This window comes from Capricornis sumatraensis, chromosome 9, assembly GCF_032405125.1.
Source record: "Capricornis sumatraensis isolate serow.1 chromosome 9, serow.2, whole genome shotgun sequence".
In the NCBI taxonomy this organism is placed as follows: domain Eukaryota; kingdom Metazoa; phylum Chordata; class Mammalia; order Artiodactyla; family Bovidae; genus Capricornis; species Capricornis sumatraensis.
The window spans coordinates 39,948,015-39,963,413 of NC_091077.1; the positions used below are offsets into that span (position 1 = coordinate 39,948,015).

Sequence of the window (15,399 nt, forward strand, 5' to 3'; positions counted from 1 at the left end):
CTACCTGTTTGGAGCAGTCTCTCAGAGCTATCTGAGGTGCTGTCTTCCAGGCTGAAGTCCCCATTTTAGGCCAAATAAAATTTAACTTACAACTCTCACACTGTGCATCTTTTTAGTCAATACAGGAAAAATGCTTCCAAACCCACACATATGGATACCACATTCAACTGCAAAAATAAAAAAATAAACAAACAAATGAATAATTTTTAAAAAATCAAAGAGATAATGGGATCCAGGATTCTACTTGGAAAACATGAAGGAAATAAGATGAGGGACATATAGAAGCCAAATTCTTACCACTGTACTGTCTTGTCAGTTCTCTACAGTTAAGACTGAGGTGAAACCAGACAACAAATATTAAGAAGTTTCCCCCTGGTCCCTGGTACCTGGATACTGCCTGATACTTTAATCTCCACCTAATCACCCATAAATGAACACTTAAGACTCTCTGTCTAAAAGAATATCACCCTTCAGTGAAGCTGCAGTCTCAGTTCCAGTAGAGGTCAGCAGAGGTGGAAGAGGTGGAAGCCCCCAGGCACTCACATGTGGACAAAGCTCAGGGCCCCAGGGAGGAGGAGGCAGGGACCCCAACCTGGGTCTCCACCCCCATCTCTGCCTTCCAGACTGAGTCAGAGGGCACCTCCTGCTGGAGAATTGCCCAGCCTGCCCTATGCCTGGCCCTGGTAGATGGAGATGTGTTTACCTGCTTTAGGATGCCAGGCAGCCCCCAGGGAACCAACTGTCTGTCAGGTACACTGCATTTTAGCCCCAGACAGGGGTCACAGCCTTGTCATAGCAAAGACACTTGTATAACTCTATGAAGCTATGAGTCATGCCATGTAAGGCCATCCAAAATGGATGGGATGGATCACAGTGAACAGTTCTCTGGAAAATCATGGTCCACTGGAGGAGGGAATGGCAAACTACTCCAACATTCTTGGCTGGATAACCCCGTGGACAGTATGAAAAGGCAAAAATATGTGATACTGGAAGATGAGCCCCCAGGTCAGAAGGTGTCCACCATGCTACTGGGAAAGAGCAGAGGGCAATTACTAATAGCTCCAGAGAGAATGAAGTAGCTGGGCCAAAGCAGAAAAGATGCTCAGTTGTGGATGTGTCTGGTGGTGAAAGTAAAGTCTGATGCTGTAAAGAACAATATTACATAGGAAACTGGAATATTAGGTCCATGAATCAAGGTAAACTGGATGTGGTGAAATAGCAGATGGCAAGATTGAACACTGATATCTTATAGGAATCAGTGAACTAAAAAGGACAGGAATGGGAGAATTTAGTTCAGATGACCGTTAAATCTACTATTATGGACAAGGATCCCTTAGAAGAAATGGAGCAGCCCTCACAGAAAATGAAGTCTAAAATGCAGTGCTTGGGTGCAGTCTGAAAAACAACAGAATGATCTTGGTTTGTTTCCAAGGCAAACCATTCAACATCATAGTAATTGAACTATTCCCCAACCACTGATGCCAAAGAAGCTGAAGTTGACTGGTTCTAAGAAGAAAAAGATGTCCTTTTCATCATAGGAGATTGAAAGGCAAAAGTAGGAAGTCAAGAGATATCTGGAAAAACAGGCAAGTTTGGCCTTGGAGTACAGAATGAAGCAGGGCAAATACTAAAAAAGTTCTGTCTAAAGAATACGCTGGTTATAGTAAACATTCTTTTTCAACAACTCAAGAGACAACTCTACACATGGACATCAGCAAATGGTCAATATTGAAATCAAATTGATTATATTCTTTGCAGCCAGAGATGGAGAAATTCTATACAGTCAGTAAAAACAAAATCTGGAGCTGACTGTGGCTTAGATCACGAGCTCCTTATTGCAAAATTTAGACTTAAATTAAAGAAAGTAGGGAAAACCACTAGGCCATTCAAATGTGACCTGGTTCAGATCTCTTATGATTATACAGTAGAAGTGATGAATAGGTTCAAGAGATTAGATCTGGTAGACAGAGTGCCTGAAGAACTATGGGCAGAGATTCATAACATTATACAGTAGGTGGTGACCAAAACTGTCTCCAAGAAAAAGAAACGCAAAAAGGTAAAATGGTTGTCTGAGGAGTCCTTATAAATAGCTGAGGAAAGAAGAGAAGTGAAAGACTAGGGAGAAAGGGAAAGATATATCCAACTGAATACAGAGTTCCAGAGAATAGCAAGAAGAGATAAGAAGGCCTTCTTAATTGAACAATGCAAAGAAATAGAGGAAAACAATAGGATGGGAAAGACTAGAGATCTCTTCAGGAAAACTGGAGATATCAAGGGAACATTCCATGTAAGGATGGGCATGATAAAGGACAGAAATGGTAGGGACCTAATAGAAGCAGAAGACATTAAGAAAAGACAGCAAGAATACCCAGAAGAACTATACAAAAAAGGTCTTAATGACCTGGAAAACCACGATGGTGTGGTCACTCACCTAAAGCAAGACATCCTGGAGTGTGAAGTCAAGTGGGCCTTAGGAAGAATTACTTTGAACAAAGCTAGTGGAGGTGATGGAATCCCAGCTGAGATTTTTTAAATCCTGAAACATGATGCTGTTAAAGTGCTTCATTTGATATGTCAGCAAATTTGTAAAAACAGCAATGGCCACAGAACTGGAAAGATCTGTTTTCATTTCAATCCCAAAGAAGGGCAATGACAAAGAATGTTCAAACTACTGAACAATTGAGTTGATTTCACATGCTAGCAAGGTTATGCTCAAAATCCTAGGCTTCAGCAATACCTGAATGGAGAAATTCCAGATGTATAAGCTGAGTTGCAAAGAGGCAGAGCAGCCAGAGAACAAATTGCCAACATTCGTTGGATCATGAAGAAAGCAAGGGAGTTCCAGGAAAACATCAACTTCTGCTTCATTGACTACACTAAAGCCTTTGACTATGTGGGTCACAACAAACTGTGGAAAATTCTTAAAGAGATGGGAAAACCAGACCACCTGACCTGTCTGCTGAGAAACTTGTATGTGGGTTAAGAAGCATCAGTTATAACATTACATGGAACAAATGACTGGTTCCAAACTGGGAAAGGAGTACAACACAGTATATTGTCATCCTGCTTATTTAACTTCTATGCAGAGTACATCATGCAAAATGCTGGGCTGGATAAAGCACAAGCTGGAATCAAGATTGCCAAGAGAAATATCAACAACCTCAGATATGCACACTGATACCACTTTAATGGCTGAAAGTGAAGAGGAACTAAAGAGTGTCTTGATGAGGGTGAAAGAGAAGAGTGAAAAAATTGGCTTAAAACTCAGCATTCAAAAAACTAAGATCATGACATCTGGTCTCATCACTTAATGGCAAATAGGAGGGGAAAACGTGGAAGCAGTGACAAATTTTATTTTCTTGGGCTCCAAAGTCATTGCAGATGGTGGCTGCAGCCATGAAATTAAAAGACACTTGCTCCTTGGAAGAAAAGCTATGACAAAACTAGACAGCGTACTAAAATGTAGAGACATTACTTTGCCGACAAAGGTCTGTATAGTCAAAGCTATGGTTTTTCCAGTAGTCATGTAAGAATGTGAGAGTTGGATCATAGAGAAAGTTGTGTGCTGAAAAGTTCGTGCAATTGAATTGTGGTGCTACAGAAGACTCTTGACAGTCCCTTGGACAGCAAGGAGATCCAACCGGTGGATCCCAAAGGAAATCAACCCTGAATAATCTTTAGAAGGACTGTTGCTAGAGCCATAATACTTTGACTAGTAGATCCCCAAATAACCTGACTGCAAAAACCTTTGTGTCTTCTGTTTCGTCTGCAATGTTATACTGACAGACAGACTATAAAAATGTTCTGGCTGTTTCTGAGATTTGATACTTTGGCATATTTAATGTACAATTTCAAGAAGGCACAAAACTCTTTACATTGCTTACTAACATAAGATAGACTGAAATGGAGTTTGTATTATAATAAGTAACTAGTAGTTAGTGCCAGAAAACACTGGACTTTACTGGTAGCTATGATGGTACAGATGATAAAGTGAAACTCAGAGAAAGAAATAACATTGTCCAGGTTGCTCAGCTCCTACCTGTCAGACTTTACCTCTGACCTATGTACCACATTTCAGTGGACAGTGAGTTCTAAATCAGTTCTCACTCCTTGCTCACTTTTAGCATGCAGATCAGAAGAAAGACTGTCCCTGGCAATTCTGGGGAAAAGGCAAAAATGTATTTATGAGCCTTCACTGCATGGAAATAGGAATGTTCATGGAGGAAAGACTCATTGTGAAACTGATAACTACCATGTTTCCTTGACATCTTCGATCCAAATGCTTTCAGGTGAGGCTACTCAGCTCATAGCCTCACCCCAACCAGCCTGAAGGGGCTGAGGGGTACAGAGGAGGATGAGCCACAAGAATATCTGAGCTTCTGGAAGAAGGAACAGAACAAGAGAGGAAGCCTCAGAAGGGTGGGCATGGCTACATTCTCCATGTCCCCAGGACCTTCTTAAAGGCCCTCATTACCTCCCTGTTCCTCAGGCTGTAAATGAGTGGGTTGAGCATCGGAGCAATGATGGTGTAGAAGGTGGAGATGGCTCTGTCTTCTGCTGGCGTCCTAGCGGAAGCTTTCTGCATGTAGTTAAATAGGCCACCCCCATAGTAAAGACCCACCACAGTCAGGTGCGAGGAGCAAGTAGTCAGCGCCTTCTGTTTCCCCTCGGTGGAGGGCATGTTAACTACAGCCATGAGGATCCGGGCATAGGAAGCTACAACGACCCCTAGGGGCAGCAGCATCATGACTACACAGCAAGCATAGATGAGGTCCTGAAAAAGCGAGGTGTCTGCACAGGAGAGCCGCAACAGGGTGGGGACCTCACAGAAGAAGTGGTCCACCTGGAGAGAGCCACAGTAGGGGAAGCTGAAGACCATGCCCACATAAACTACACTGTCAGTCACTCCAACCATCCAGGATGCAAGGGCCATCACACAGCAGGCCTTCCAGTTCATGAGCACAGGGTACCGCAGAGGGAGACAGACAGCCACATACCTGTCATAGGCCATGACTGCCAGGAGGAAGCACTCAGCACTTCCTACCATGACCACTAGGAAGACCTGAGTGGCACAGCCACCCCGAGAGATGAACTTACTTCCCGAGAGGAAGTTGGCTGCCATCTTGGGCACCACTGTGCCCATCATGGTCAGGTCCATGATGGAGACCTGACTAAGAAAAAAGTACATGGGAGTGTGCAGGCACCTGTCAGCTTGTATGAGCAGGAGGAAGAGGATGTTGCCAGTCAGAGAAGCAGCAGAGGCCAGGAGGACAAGGGTAAAAAGCAAGAAGTCATACGGTGAGTAGCTGAACAGACCCAAAAGGATGAAATCTGACAGGGAGGTATGGTTCCATACGTCCATGGCCTTCAGCCTAAGAAAAAAATAAATGAGCAAACATAAGAACACAATGACTAACCTGGCATCTCCATTGTACAAGGAAAATAAGTTCTTCTGGTTTCTTTTAAAGGACAGTGCTCAACCCTCTGTCTTAGCCCCATCCTTTCCTCCTACAGTGAAAATCCATCTCCTCTCCATTGTCTCCAGGATTTGAGCTTATTTCTCTTGAAAGACTAGGAAGCAGGCCCCCAGTGGGGGAAGGTCAGAGAATGCAAGGGAGACACAGAACTTTTAATTAGCAAGTGAATACCTAGAGATTTGGGGAAAGAGAATATAGATTTAAGAAGATATAGGGGAATAAAATTTGTCACCCCAAAATGTCACTTTGGCATTTGGATTATTTCAAACTGAAAACAATCATGACCTAAAAGACTAAAGAAGAAGCTTTAACCTTCCCCCTAAGCGCTTAAAAGAATTTCACTAAAAGACTCATCCCGGAATAGATCTATCATCAGAGAGATCTGCAAAGAACATGGATTTAGAGTGTATGTGTGGGGGAAACTGTGGGCAGAGTCTGCTCTGTCCCAGCATGGCCCAGCAAACATTTATTTACCAAATTTTGGTTTTTCATCCCCATGTCCATCACCTTCCTCCCCTTTGAAGTCCCAAACTACTACCCTCAACATCCTACTTTGTCTTGAAAGCTGAAGATGGTACTTAAAATGAGGGTTTTAGCCCTTTTGGTGAGTTACTCAGATTTTCTGAGTCTCTCTCAGGTATGCATGTTCTTAAACCTTTATTTGACTTTCTCCTGTGGATCTGTCTCATGTCAATTTAGTTCCTACACCAGCCAGAAACTAGACAGGTGGAAGAAAATTTCTTCTTCTCTGATTTGGAGAAAGTGAGTATTGGGGATAGAGAGAAAGAGAGAAGGATGTGGGAAAGGGGTGACAGCTGTAAATGTAATTTATATTTATAAATTGAAAATAAAGGGATAGAGTCCTATCCTCACTTTACTTAGCAATTGCTTAGAAAATGTATACTTGTAAGTTCCTCATCTCTCTGAAATGTATGTAAACATTTTAAGAGTAAAATAAAAATATTTTCTTAAGAACTTAGAACCCAATTCTTGGAAACATTATTGTCAAAAAAGATAGAGTCCTTACCTCCCAGGCTCTGCAGGCAGGCAGGACCCTAACTTCAGCAGGCACCTTGCTCCAAGCTGCAGAACTATCTCTTGTCATAACATGTGAGAACTTGGTATTTCCTTTGGATGAAGACAAGTGACAAACACAGAGAGTCACACCAATTACCAGGTGAATCTAGAATGAACTCCATGTGACAAATGGTGCTGTCAATTCCTCTTCCTTGAGGACTATTGTTGTTTATCTTGAGAGCATGCAAGTAATGAGTAGTCACTGCCTGGCTGTACAAAGGGTTCAAATTCCTCTGTCTTTGCAACCTCTTAGCTGATTACCTGTAAACACACATCAAATTCTGACTTAATGTTTATACAAAAATAAAACTGCTTTCTGGGCTTCCCTGATGGCTCAGTGGTAAAGAATTTTCCATCCCTAGCCTGGGAAGAGCCCATATATTGCGAAGCAACTAAGTCCTTGTGCCACAACTATTGAGCCTGTGCTCTAGAGCCTGGGAACCACATCTACTGAATCCCACATGCCCTAGAGACCATGCTCCACAACAAAAGAAGCCATTTCTGTAAGAAGTCTGAGCACCTCAACGAGAGATTGTCCCCCACTCACCACAACTACAGCAAAGCCTGAGCAGCAACAAAGATCCAGCACGACCAAAAATAAAATACATAAATAATTTTTAAAAAAACAAACTGTTTTCTTTCTCTTCTACCTTTGTGGATAGGTTTTAAAAATGGGGAAGAGACTGACTTGGCTTTTAATTATATTTTCCCAACACAGCAGGCACTGCAACAGAGTTGTGACACAACAGTGTCATGTCAAATACACAAGAGAACCTCAGAAATGCCTCTCTGGAAGTATGCCAACCCTTCACCCTACTCCATTACTTGAACTGTGGGGTATGTGAGGGCAGGGACTTGGACATGACTATCTCTCAGTTGTCCATCAGTCTCTTTAGTGCCTAAACTCAGTTGACTCTAAACTGGTTAGAACCAGTAACTGTTCTAAGAGTCAGTGACACTCACTGAACTTACCAAGAAAGAAATAGTCAGTGCTCACACCACAAGTGGTGGGTCTCCAGGGGCGCATTTCTGGAGTGTGCTGCTTCTGTCTTGTTTGATGTCACAATTGCAATTCAAGCATTCCCTCTAATAAAAACTGAAAAGAATGTCAAAGAGAAACAAAGACTATCAGAACAGTTTCCATTAGGAAGATAATTATGAATAGAAAAGATAGGAAGAATGAGATTCCTGAAATCCAGTGGTCATGACTGGGGTCATGTCATGTCTGTCTCTAAGACATTAAAGAGAATGTTTTCAAAAATGTGTACATCTTGGTTCCACTGCAGGGACTATGGGTACTGGGTCTGGATAGGGTCTCATCATATGATTTTTTTGAAAGATCCCCAGGTAATTCTAATGAAATATAGGTTTACACACTGGTATAGGTCAATGTGCCTGCACAATGCCATTTTCATCTTAGCAGAGATGAGATAAATGGCTAGAATCAGGAGATCACGGCAGGAGACAGGGAAATCCTACGACAGAGTGAGTTACAGAGATATACCAGCCAAGAGAGCCGGAGAATAGCTCAAGGAGGTAGATTCCTGATCAGCACAAGCAGGAATGAAGCATAGCCATGGACGCCAGCCTGATGGGGGCACATTTGAGGCAATGACACAACAGGTCTGTCTTCCTACTTTGGAACTGAGTCCAGAGACTGGAGAACAGTAAGCAATGATAGCAATTTTGCTCAAGAAAACTAAGAATACCATCTTTCAAGTCTCTGACTTTGGCAACAAGGAGGTATCTTTGTATCCAGCCTGACACTCTATAGACTGAACTTGGAAGTCAGATCCACTTCTTCCCCTTCCCAGTCACCTTTGTCCCTCATCTGTTTAGTCTTCCCTCACCCCCTTCAGCACTTACCAGACCCATTCAGTTCCCTAGAGTTCACCTTCTACTCCACCCAGTGGAGTATAGCAGAGATGGGTCAGACCTAAGAAGTAGGCAAAGATCTAGTCCTCAGAACAATGCAAGAGCAAGCTGTCATCTGAGAAAGACTCTTACACAGAGTCTCGTCTAACTCCACAGCTCTAACTAAAAATTTTACAATTAACTATCCAAGATATTCTTCTCCTTCTTACAAAATTGATGAGCTCATATCCCAGGTTTATACCTTCAGTTGGAGAGCAGCTATCTTGAGACCCAATTCAGTACATAATGACCCCAGGGGATGGACAGAAACTCTACTTCAAGGAAGAAGCCAAAATTAATGAAATGGCTATAGGACAAAATTTATTCCCCATAACCCTGGATCTGAAAAATACCCCTGAGTCTCACCTAAACAAAGGGAGGAGGCACACACGAGACATCCCTTGACACATTCACATATGCGTCCCTCGGGGTTCTTCACCCTCACATCACCCATAGGGGCTGGGAGACAATGTGATCACCAAAGAATATCAGAGCAAATGTCTAGCTCCTTTCTGAGAATTTAATTGTGAATAATGAGAAGTAGAGCTTAGTTAGTTCTTCTGCAAATCTTGCATTCAACTGATGTCCTATAATTTTTCTACTCAATTATTGGTTGTTCATTCAACAAATAATTATTGAGCATTGTGGATTTAAATGAGGACCAGTCAAACGAGGAAAGTAAAAGCTACTTATTCAGAGTTTGGTACAGCAAGGAAATCAGTCCTGATCACTTGCATTTTGGCAGAGACTCTATGGCAGGCACTCTACCTTTCTGAGTTCTTCACTGACTTTTGTAATAAAAGACCAAGAGAAAAAGAAACAGACAAGAAAAAAAAAATATTACCATGAATGTATGCAGATCTTCCCAGGTGGTGCAGTGGTAAAGAACCTATCTGCTAATGTAGGAGCAGCAGGAGACATGGGTTCAGTCCCAGGGTCAGGAAGATCCCCAGGAGGAGGGCACAGCAACCCACTCCAATAGTCTTGCCTGAGAATTCCATGGACAGAGGAGCCTGGAGAGCTCCCCTGGAGAGTTGGACATGACTAAGCATGACATGTATGACTAAGCATACATGTATGCATAACTAATGTATACATAGGAGATAACCCAAGAAAGTGCATAACTCTGAGATGACTTAGCATTCAGGCTTAAACACCATCTTAACTGCCAAAAAGGAGAGAGGATATAAGCCAATTAAGGGAAAATACAACCCACTCCAGTATTCTTGCCTGGAGGTCCCAGGCACCGGGGAGCCTGGTGGGCTGGCGTCTATGGGGTCGCACAGAGTCAGACACGACTGAAGTGACTTAGCAGCAGTAGCAGCAGCACATGATTTTTAGGAAAGATAAATGGGACTTAGAAGGGTAGACAGGAGATATGATAGTTTCTGACAAAGTTCATCTGGATGTGGTATCACTTCTAGTGTCTTTTCCCATGATGAGAGTCAAATTTTCATTTGTGTTAAAACTCCTGGGGAAGGGATTCATGACAACTACACTTGTTTTGGAGGATATGTTTATAGACCCATAACAGGAGTTCAGAGAAGGCTTCTTCCTACCTTCACTGTGTTTCAAGTTCCTTTCACTCAAAATAATCATTACAGAAAAGTGGAATATTTGGGAGCATTGTATTATCTTCCCCTCCAAGACAAATAGTAGACAGAGAAATAACTAACAGAAGAAAGAAAGATCTTCCTGGATCTTCCTACAAGCATGGAATTCTCCAGGAAAAAATATGAATGGTCTCTATATTCATAAATTTAGACTATGAACTGTAGCTCAGCAAGAGTATTGCAGCAATATTAAATTTCCTGCTAGTTGGCAGAAGGGATGGAGCCAGAAAACAGAGTGCTCTAAATCATGGGTTAGCCAGTGTTTTGATAGAGAAAATTGTAAATTTGTTATATTATACCTGAATTGATACATAATTAAATCAGATAGTAAACTGTGGAAGATGCATATTGTAAATATTACAACAGCCACTTAAAACCAAAAATAAGAGAAAGTGATATACCTAAAAGGTGAGGGGAAAAAATGGAATGCCAATTTTGATTAATCCCAAAGAATGTCAATAGGAGAAATCATTTTTGTAAATGAATAACAGATGATAGAAGTGGAAAACAAGGAGAAACATGTTAGATTTCAATTCAACCAGAGCAATAATTACAATAAATATAAATGAACTAAACATTTCAATGGAAATGAATATTTAGCCAGAGGTTTAAAAAATAAAAAGAGCCTATGATATGGTACTTTTTATAAGCAACTCACTTTAAAACTAAAGAATAGATAGGAAAGTGAAAGAATAGAGAAAGACATATCTTATAAACAATAATCATGAGAAACCTGGTGAAATTATATTAACATCATGAAGGCACAAGAAAAGGAAATTAGCAGTAACAAAAATATTCATCACATAATTATACACAATTAATTGTAATTACAGATGTCAATCAAAAAGACCTACATAATTTACTCCCACCACAACACCTAGGTGTCAGTAGAGACTAAGTGGAGAAATTGTATTTCCATACCCACCTGTCACTAATGAGGTGGTAAACCCCCTTTTATCCAGTGGAACAGTCTTAGAGGAGACCTACAAAAACTAAAGCCTGAAAACCACAGCCTTATAATATCCCAAATGCCCAAGTTATGATCAAATATCATTCATTATATCAAAAATCCAGGAAAAACTCAAACTAAATGAGAAGACAACAGATGCCAAAATTGAAATGATGATATGTCAAAATGCATGAAAGATCTTAAATCAACTATTATAAAAATGCCTCCATAGGCAATTAAAATACATTCAAGATAAATAAAAAAGAGACGATCTCAACAAAGAAAGAGAAGATAAAATGAAAAACATGAAAAATTTTAGAACTCAGAGTAAAATATCTGAAATTTAAAACCCAATGGTTGTACTAAAGAACAAAAAGGAGAAGACAAAGAAAAGAATCAGTGAATCTGAAGATAATACAAGAGGGAGTACCTAATGTGAACAATATAAAGAAGATTGACTAAGAAAAGAGGAACAGCCTCAGGACATGTCTGCACTGTAACAGAAGATCTAGCAATCATGTGATCAAAGTTCCAGAAAGTAGATGAAGGAGGGTGGAGCTGAAAAAGTATGCAAACAGAAACTCACTATAGGTAGCAAATAAATAAATGAATAACCTAGAGCTTTAAGAAGTTGAAGAAACCTCTAACAAGATAAACCCAAAGCAATCCAAGCAATGACATCATAGCCAGACTTCTGAAAATTAAACAAAATGAAAATTAATTAAAGTAGTGAGTGAGAAAGGACATATTACATACAGTGGGACAAATCTTTTGACAGCAAATTTCTTATAGGAAACAGTAATGGACAGAAGGAAGAGACACAACAGTATTTAAGTCCTAAAGGAAAAGAACTGTCATTTGATATCTTTTGAAAATATATTTTAGTAAAGAAAAGGAAATGAAATAATTTAAGAAAACTAAGAGAATTTGTTGGGAGAAAATCTACTCTAAAAAAATGACTTAAAGAATTTTTCTAAACAGAATACAAATGATAAAATAAGGATTCTTGGAAAAAAAATAAAGAACAAAAATATGAGAAATATTTTAGTTTTCTAAATTATGTTTGAAGGATGAAGAAAAATATTACATTGTCTAATGTGGTTCTCAATAAATATAGGAAATACTTTAGAAAATTAAGTTAAAAATGCATTGGATAAAGGGACATAAAGGGAAAAATAAATTTTCTAACTTACTCATATGGATAAAATGTTAATATTGGTAGATTTTGAAAAGCTATGTGTATAGTTCAATATCTAGAGGAGTTGCTTTAAAAAAAAGTTACGCAAAGAGATACAATAAAAAACACTTAAGGTAAATAAGGGTGAAATACGATAAGAAAAGACTCATCAATATGCTGCGTATAAGAGACTAACCAGACCACCTAACCTGCCTCTTGAGAAATCTGTATGTAGGTCAGGAAGCAACAGTTAGAACTGGGCATGGAACAACAGACTGGTTCCAAATAGGAAAAGGTGTACGCCAAGGCTGTATATTGTCACCCTGCTTATTTAACTTATATGCAGAGTACATCATGAGAAATGCTGGACTGCAAGAAACACAAGCTGGTATCAAGATTGCCAGGAGTAATATCAATAGCCTCAGATATGCAGATGACACCACCCTTATGGCAGAAAGTGAAGAGGAGCTGAAAAGCCTCTTGATGAAAGTGAAAGAGGAGAGTGAAAAAGTTGGCTTAAAGCTCAACATTCAGAAAACGAAGATCATGACATCCAGTCCCATCATTTCATGGGAAATAGATGGGGAAACAGTGGAAACAGTGTCAGACTTTATTTTTTTGGGCTCCAAAATCACTGTAGATGGTGACTGCAGCCATGAAATTAAAAGACGCTTACTCCTTGGAAGAAAAGTTATGACCAACCTAGATAGCATATTCAAAAGCAGGGACCTTACTTTGCCGACTAAGGTCCATCTAGTCAAGGCTATGGTGTTTCCTGTGGTCATGTATGGATGTGAGAGTTGGACTGTGAAGAAGGCTGAGCGCCGAAGAATTGATGCTTTTGAACTGTGGTGTTGGAGAAGACTCTTGAGAGTCCCTTGGACTGCAAGGAGATCCAACCAGTCCATTCTGAAGGAGATCAGCCCTGGGATTTCTTTGGAAGGAATGATGCTAAAGCTGAAACTCCAGTACTTTGGCCACCTCATGCAAAGAGTTAACTCATTGGAAAAGACTCTGATGCTGGGAGGGATTGGGGGCAGTAGGAGAAGGGGACAACTGAGGATGGGATGGCTGGATGGCATCACGGACTCAATGGACATGAGTCTGTGTGAACTCCGGGAGATGGTGATGGACAGGGAGGCCTGGCGTGCTGGGATTCATGGGATCACAAAGAGTTGGACACGACTGAGCGACTGAACAGAACTGAACTGAACTGATGCAAACCAAAACAAATAAAGAAGCTGTGTAGCTACTTGCTGCTGCTGCTGCTAAGTCACTTCAGTCGTGTCCAACTCTAAGCGACCCTATAGACGGCAGCCCACCAGGCTCCCCCGTCCCTGGGATTCTCCAGGCAAGAACACTGGAGTGGGTTGCCATTTCCTTCTCCAATGAGTGAAAGTGAAAAGTGAAAGTGAAGTCGCTCAGTCGTGTTCGACTCTTAGCGATCCTATGGACTGCAGCCCACCAGGCTCCTCCGTCCGTGGGAGTTTCCAGGCAAGAGTACTGGAGTGGGGTGCCATTGCTTTCTCCCATGAACCGATTTAGTACCCAGTTAATAGGAGCAACAGCGCCGCCAAAAGCCCGCAGCAATGAAAACCTGGACAGAATTGATGTTTTAGGAACTGTGGTGTTGGAGAAAACTCTTGAGAGTCCCTTGGACTGCAAGGAGATCCAACCAGTCCATTCTAAAGGAGATCAGTCCTGGGTGTTCTTTGGAAGGAATGATGCTAAAGCTGAAACTCTAGTACTTTGGCCACCTCATGCGAAGAGCTGACTCTTTGGAAAAGACTCTGATGCTGGGAGGGATTGGGGGCAGGAGGAGAAGGGGATGACAGAGGATGAGATGGCTGGATGGCATCACCGACTCGATGGACGTAAGTTTGAGTGAACTCTGGGAGATGGTGATGGACAGGGAGGCCTGGCATGCTGCGATTCATGGGGTCGCAAAGAGTCGGACACGACTGAGCAACTGAACTGAACTGAGGATGATATCATCAAATTGAATCTAAAGGAAGGAAAGAAGCAGAATTTCCTGAGATTAAATAGAAGACTTCAGCAAAGTGGTGCCAGGCAATTCAGAATGAGAGTACTAATCAATGGAATTCTGGTTTTGGTAAGAATAGTCTGAGCCGTAGAAGAAGAGTGATGCCTGGGAATAGACGTCCTTATGGAGTTATCACTGGCCTTGCATCTAGGAAAGCAACTGGAATTCAAAAAAGAATTAGTCCTATGAATTGATCACCTCTAAGTGACAAGAATATAGAACGATAATTTCCAACATTAAAAAGCAAGGCAAACCTTCTGAGACTAAATGAATAGAGCAGGGATAACCAGTTGCAGCACTCACAGACCTAACCAGTTAAATAGAAAAAATTACATTCCAGCCGGTTTTACCAGGAGTGGAAATAAATTAAGTCATCAGAAAGACACTTGTCAGGGAGCTTTTCTTTTCAGAAGAGGCCTGAAGGTTCAGGCCCAGCTGAACTCAGAACAACTGCTAGATGATGTAGCAGCAAAGAGAACTCATCAATAGAGAACTTCTATCACAAATGGAGGAATTTTGACTGTATCCATTGATAATCCAGGAGCAGCGCAGTGCCCAGTAACTCAGAAACCACAATCAGCTCATACTGCTGTGCCCTCATTCTTGACAAAACGGGATCAATCTGATGTAAAGAAAGTTCCTAAAGGTGTCCCCCTACAATTTGAAATAAACAGTGTTGGAAAACAGATGGGGATGACTTTTAATGAGCCATTTGGGATCCTGAAGGAACAGAGAGCCACTTTCAACAAAGGAGGTAGCCGCTTTGTAACCATGGGATAGATCTCATGTCAAAGGAACTTTTAAATGATGATGCTTAAAAATTTAATTGCTTGAAGAGTTCATCACAGAAATTCAAGAAACTTTATTTCAAAATATTCACAAGGCTAAATAACTCATTTTTGTTTTTGAAGTATTTTTTAAACATGTATAAATAATACCCTGAAAGAATAAGAGGGACTATACCTATATGTTCTTAAAGATTTCATGGTTGGTCCAGACAGAACAATTCTCTGTTTGACTGTTTTGATTTCTCATGTAGCAGAAAGAAGGTGGAAAGACAGAAATTGATTATTTTATGATAGTAGTATTTAGGATCTCATCACCTTTGCCCATTTTTTACACCTTGCCATGGTAAATCTTGGTCTTCA

At 40.9% G+C, this 15,399-nt stretch overlaps 1 protein-coding gene and 1 pseudogene across 1 annotated transcript; one reads left to right on the forward strand and one right to left on the reverse strand.

The window, feature by feature from the left end:
* Window positions 1-4,429: 4,429 nt before the first annotated feature.
* LOC138086239 (olfactory receptor 2M3-like) lies at window positions 4,430-5,362 on the reverse strand. Its single transcript, XM_068981036.1, has one exon. The coding sequence runs from the start codon at window positions 5,360-5,362 to the stop codon at window positions 4,430-4,432; it is 933 nt and encodes a 310-aa protein (XP_068837137.1).
* An 8,376-nt stretch (window positions 5,363-13,738) lies between these two features.
* LOC138085252 (UAP56-interacting factor-like) lies at window positions 13,739-15,031 on the forward strand (annotated as a pseudogene).
* Window positions 15,032-15,399: the final 368 nt, after the last annotated feature.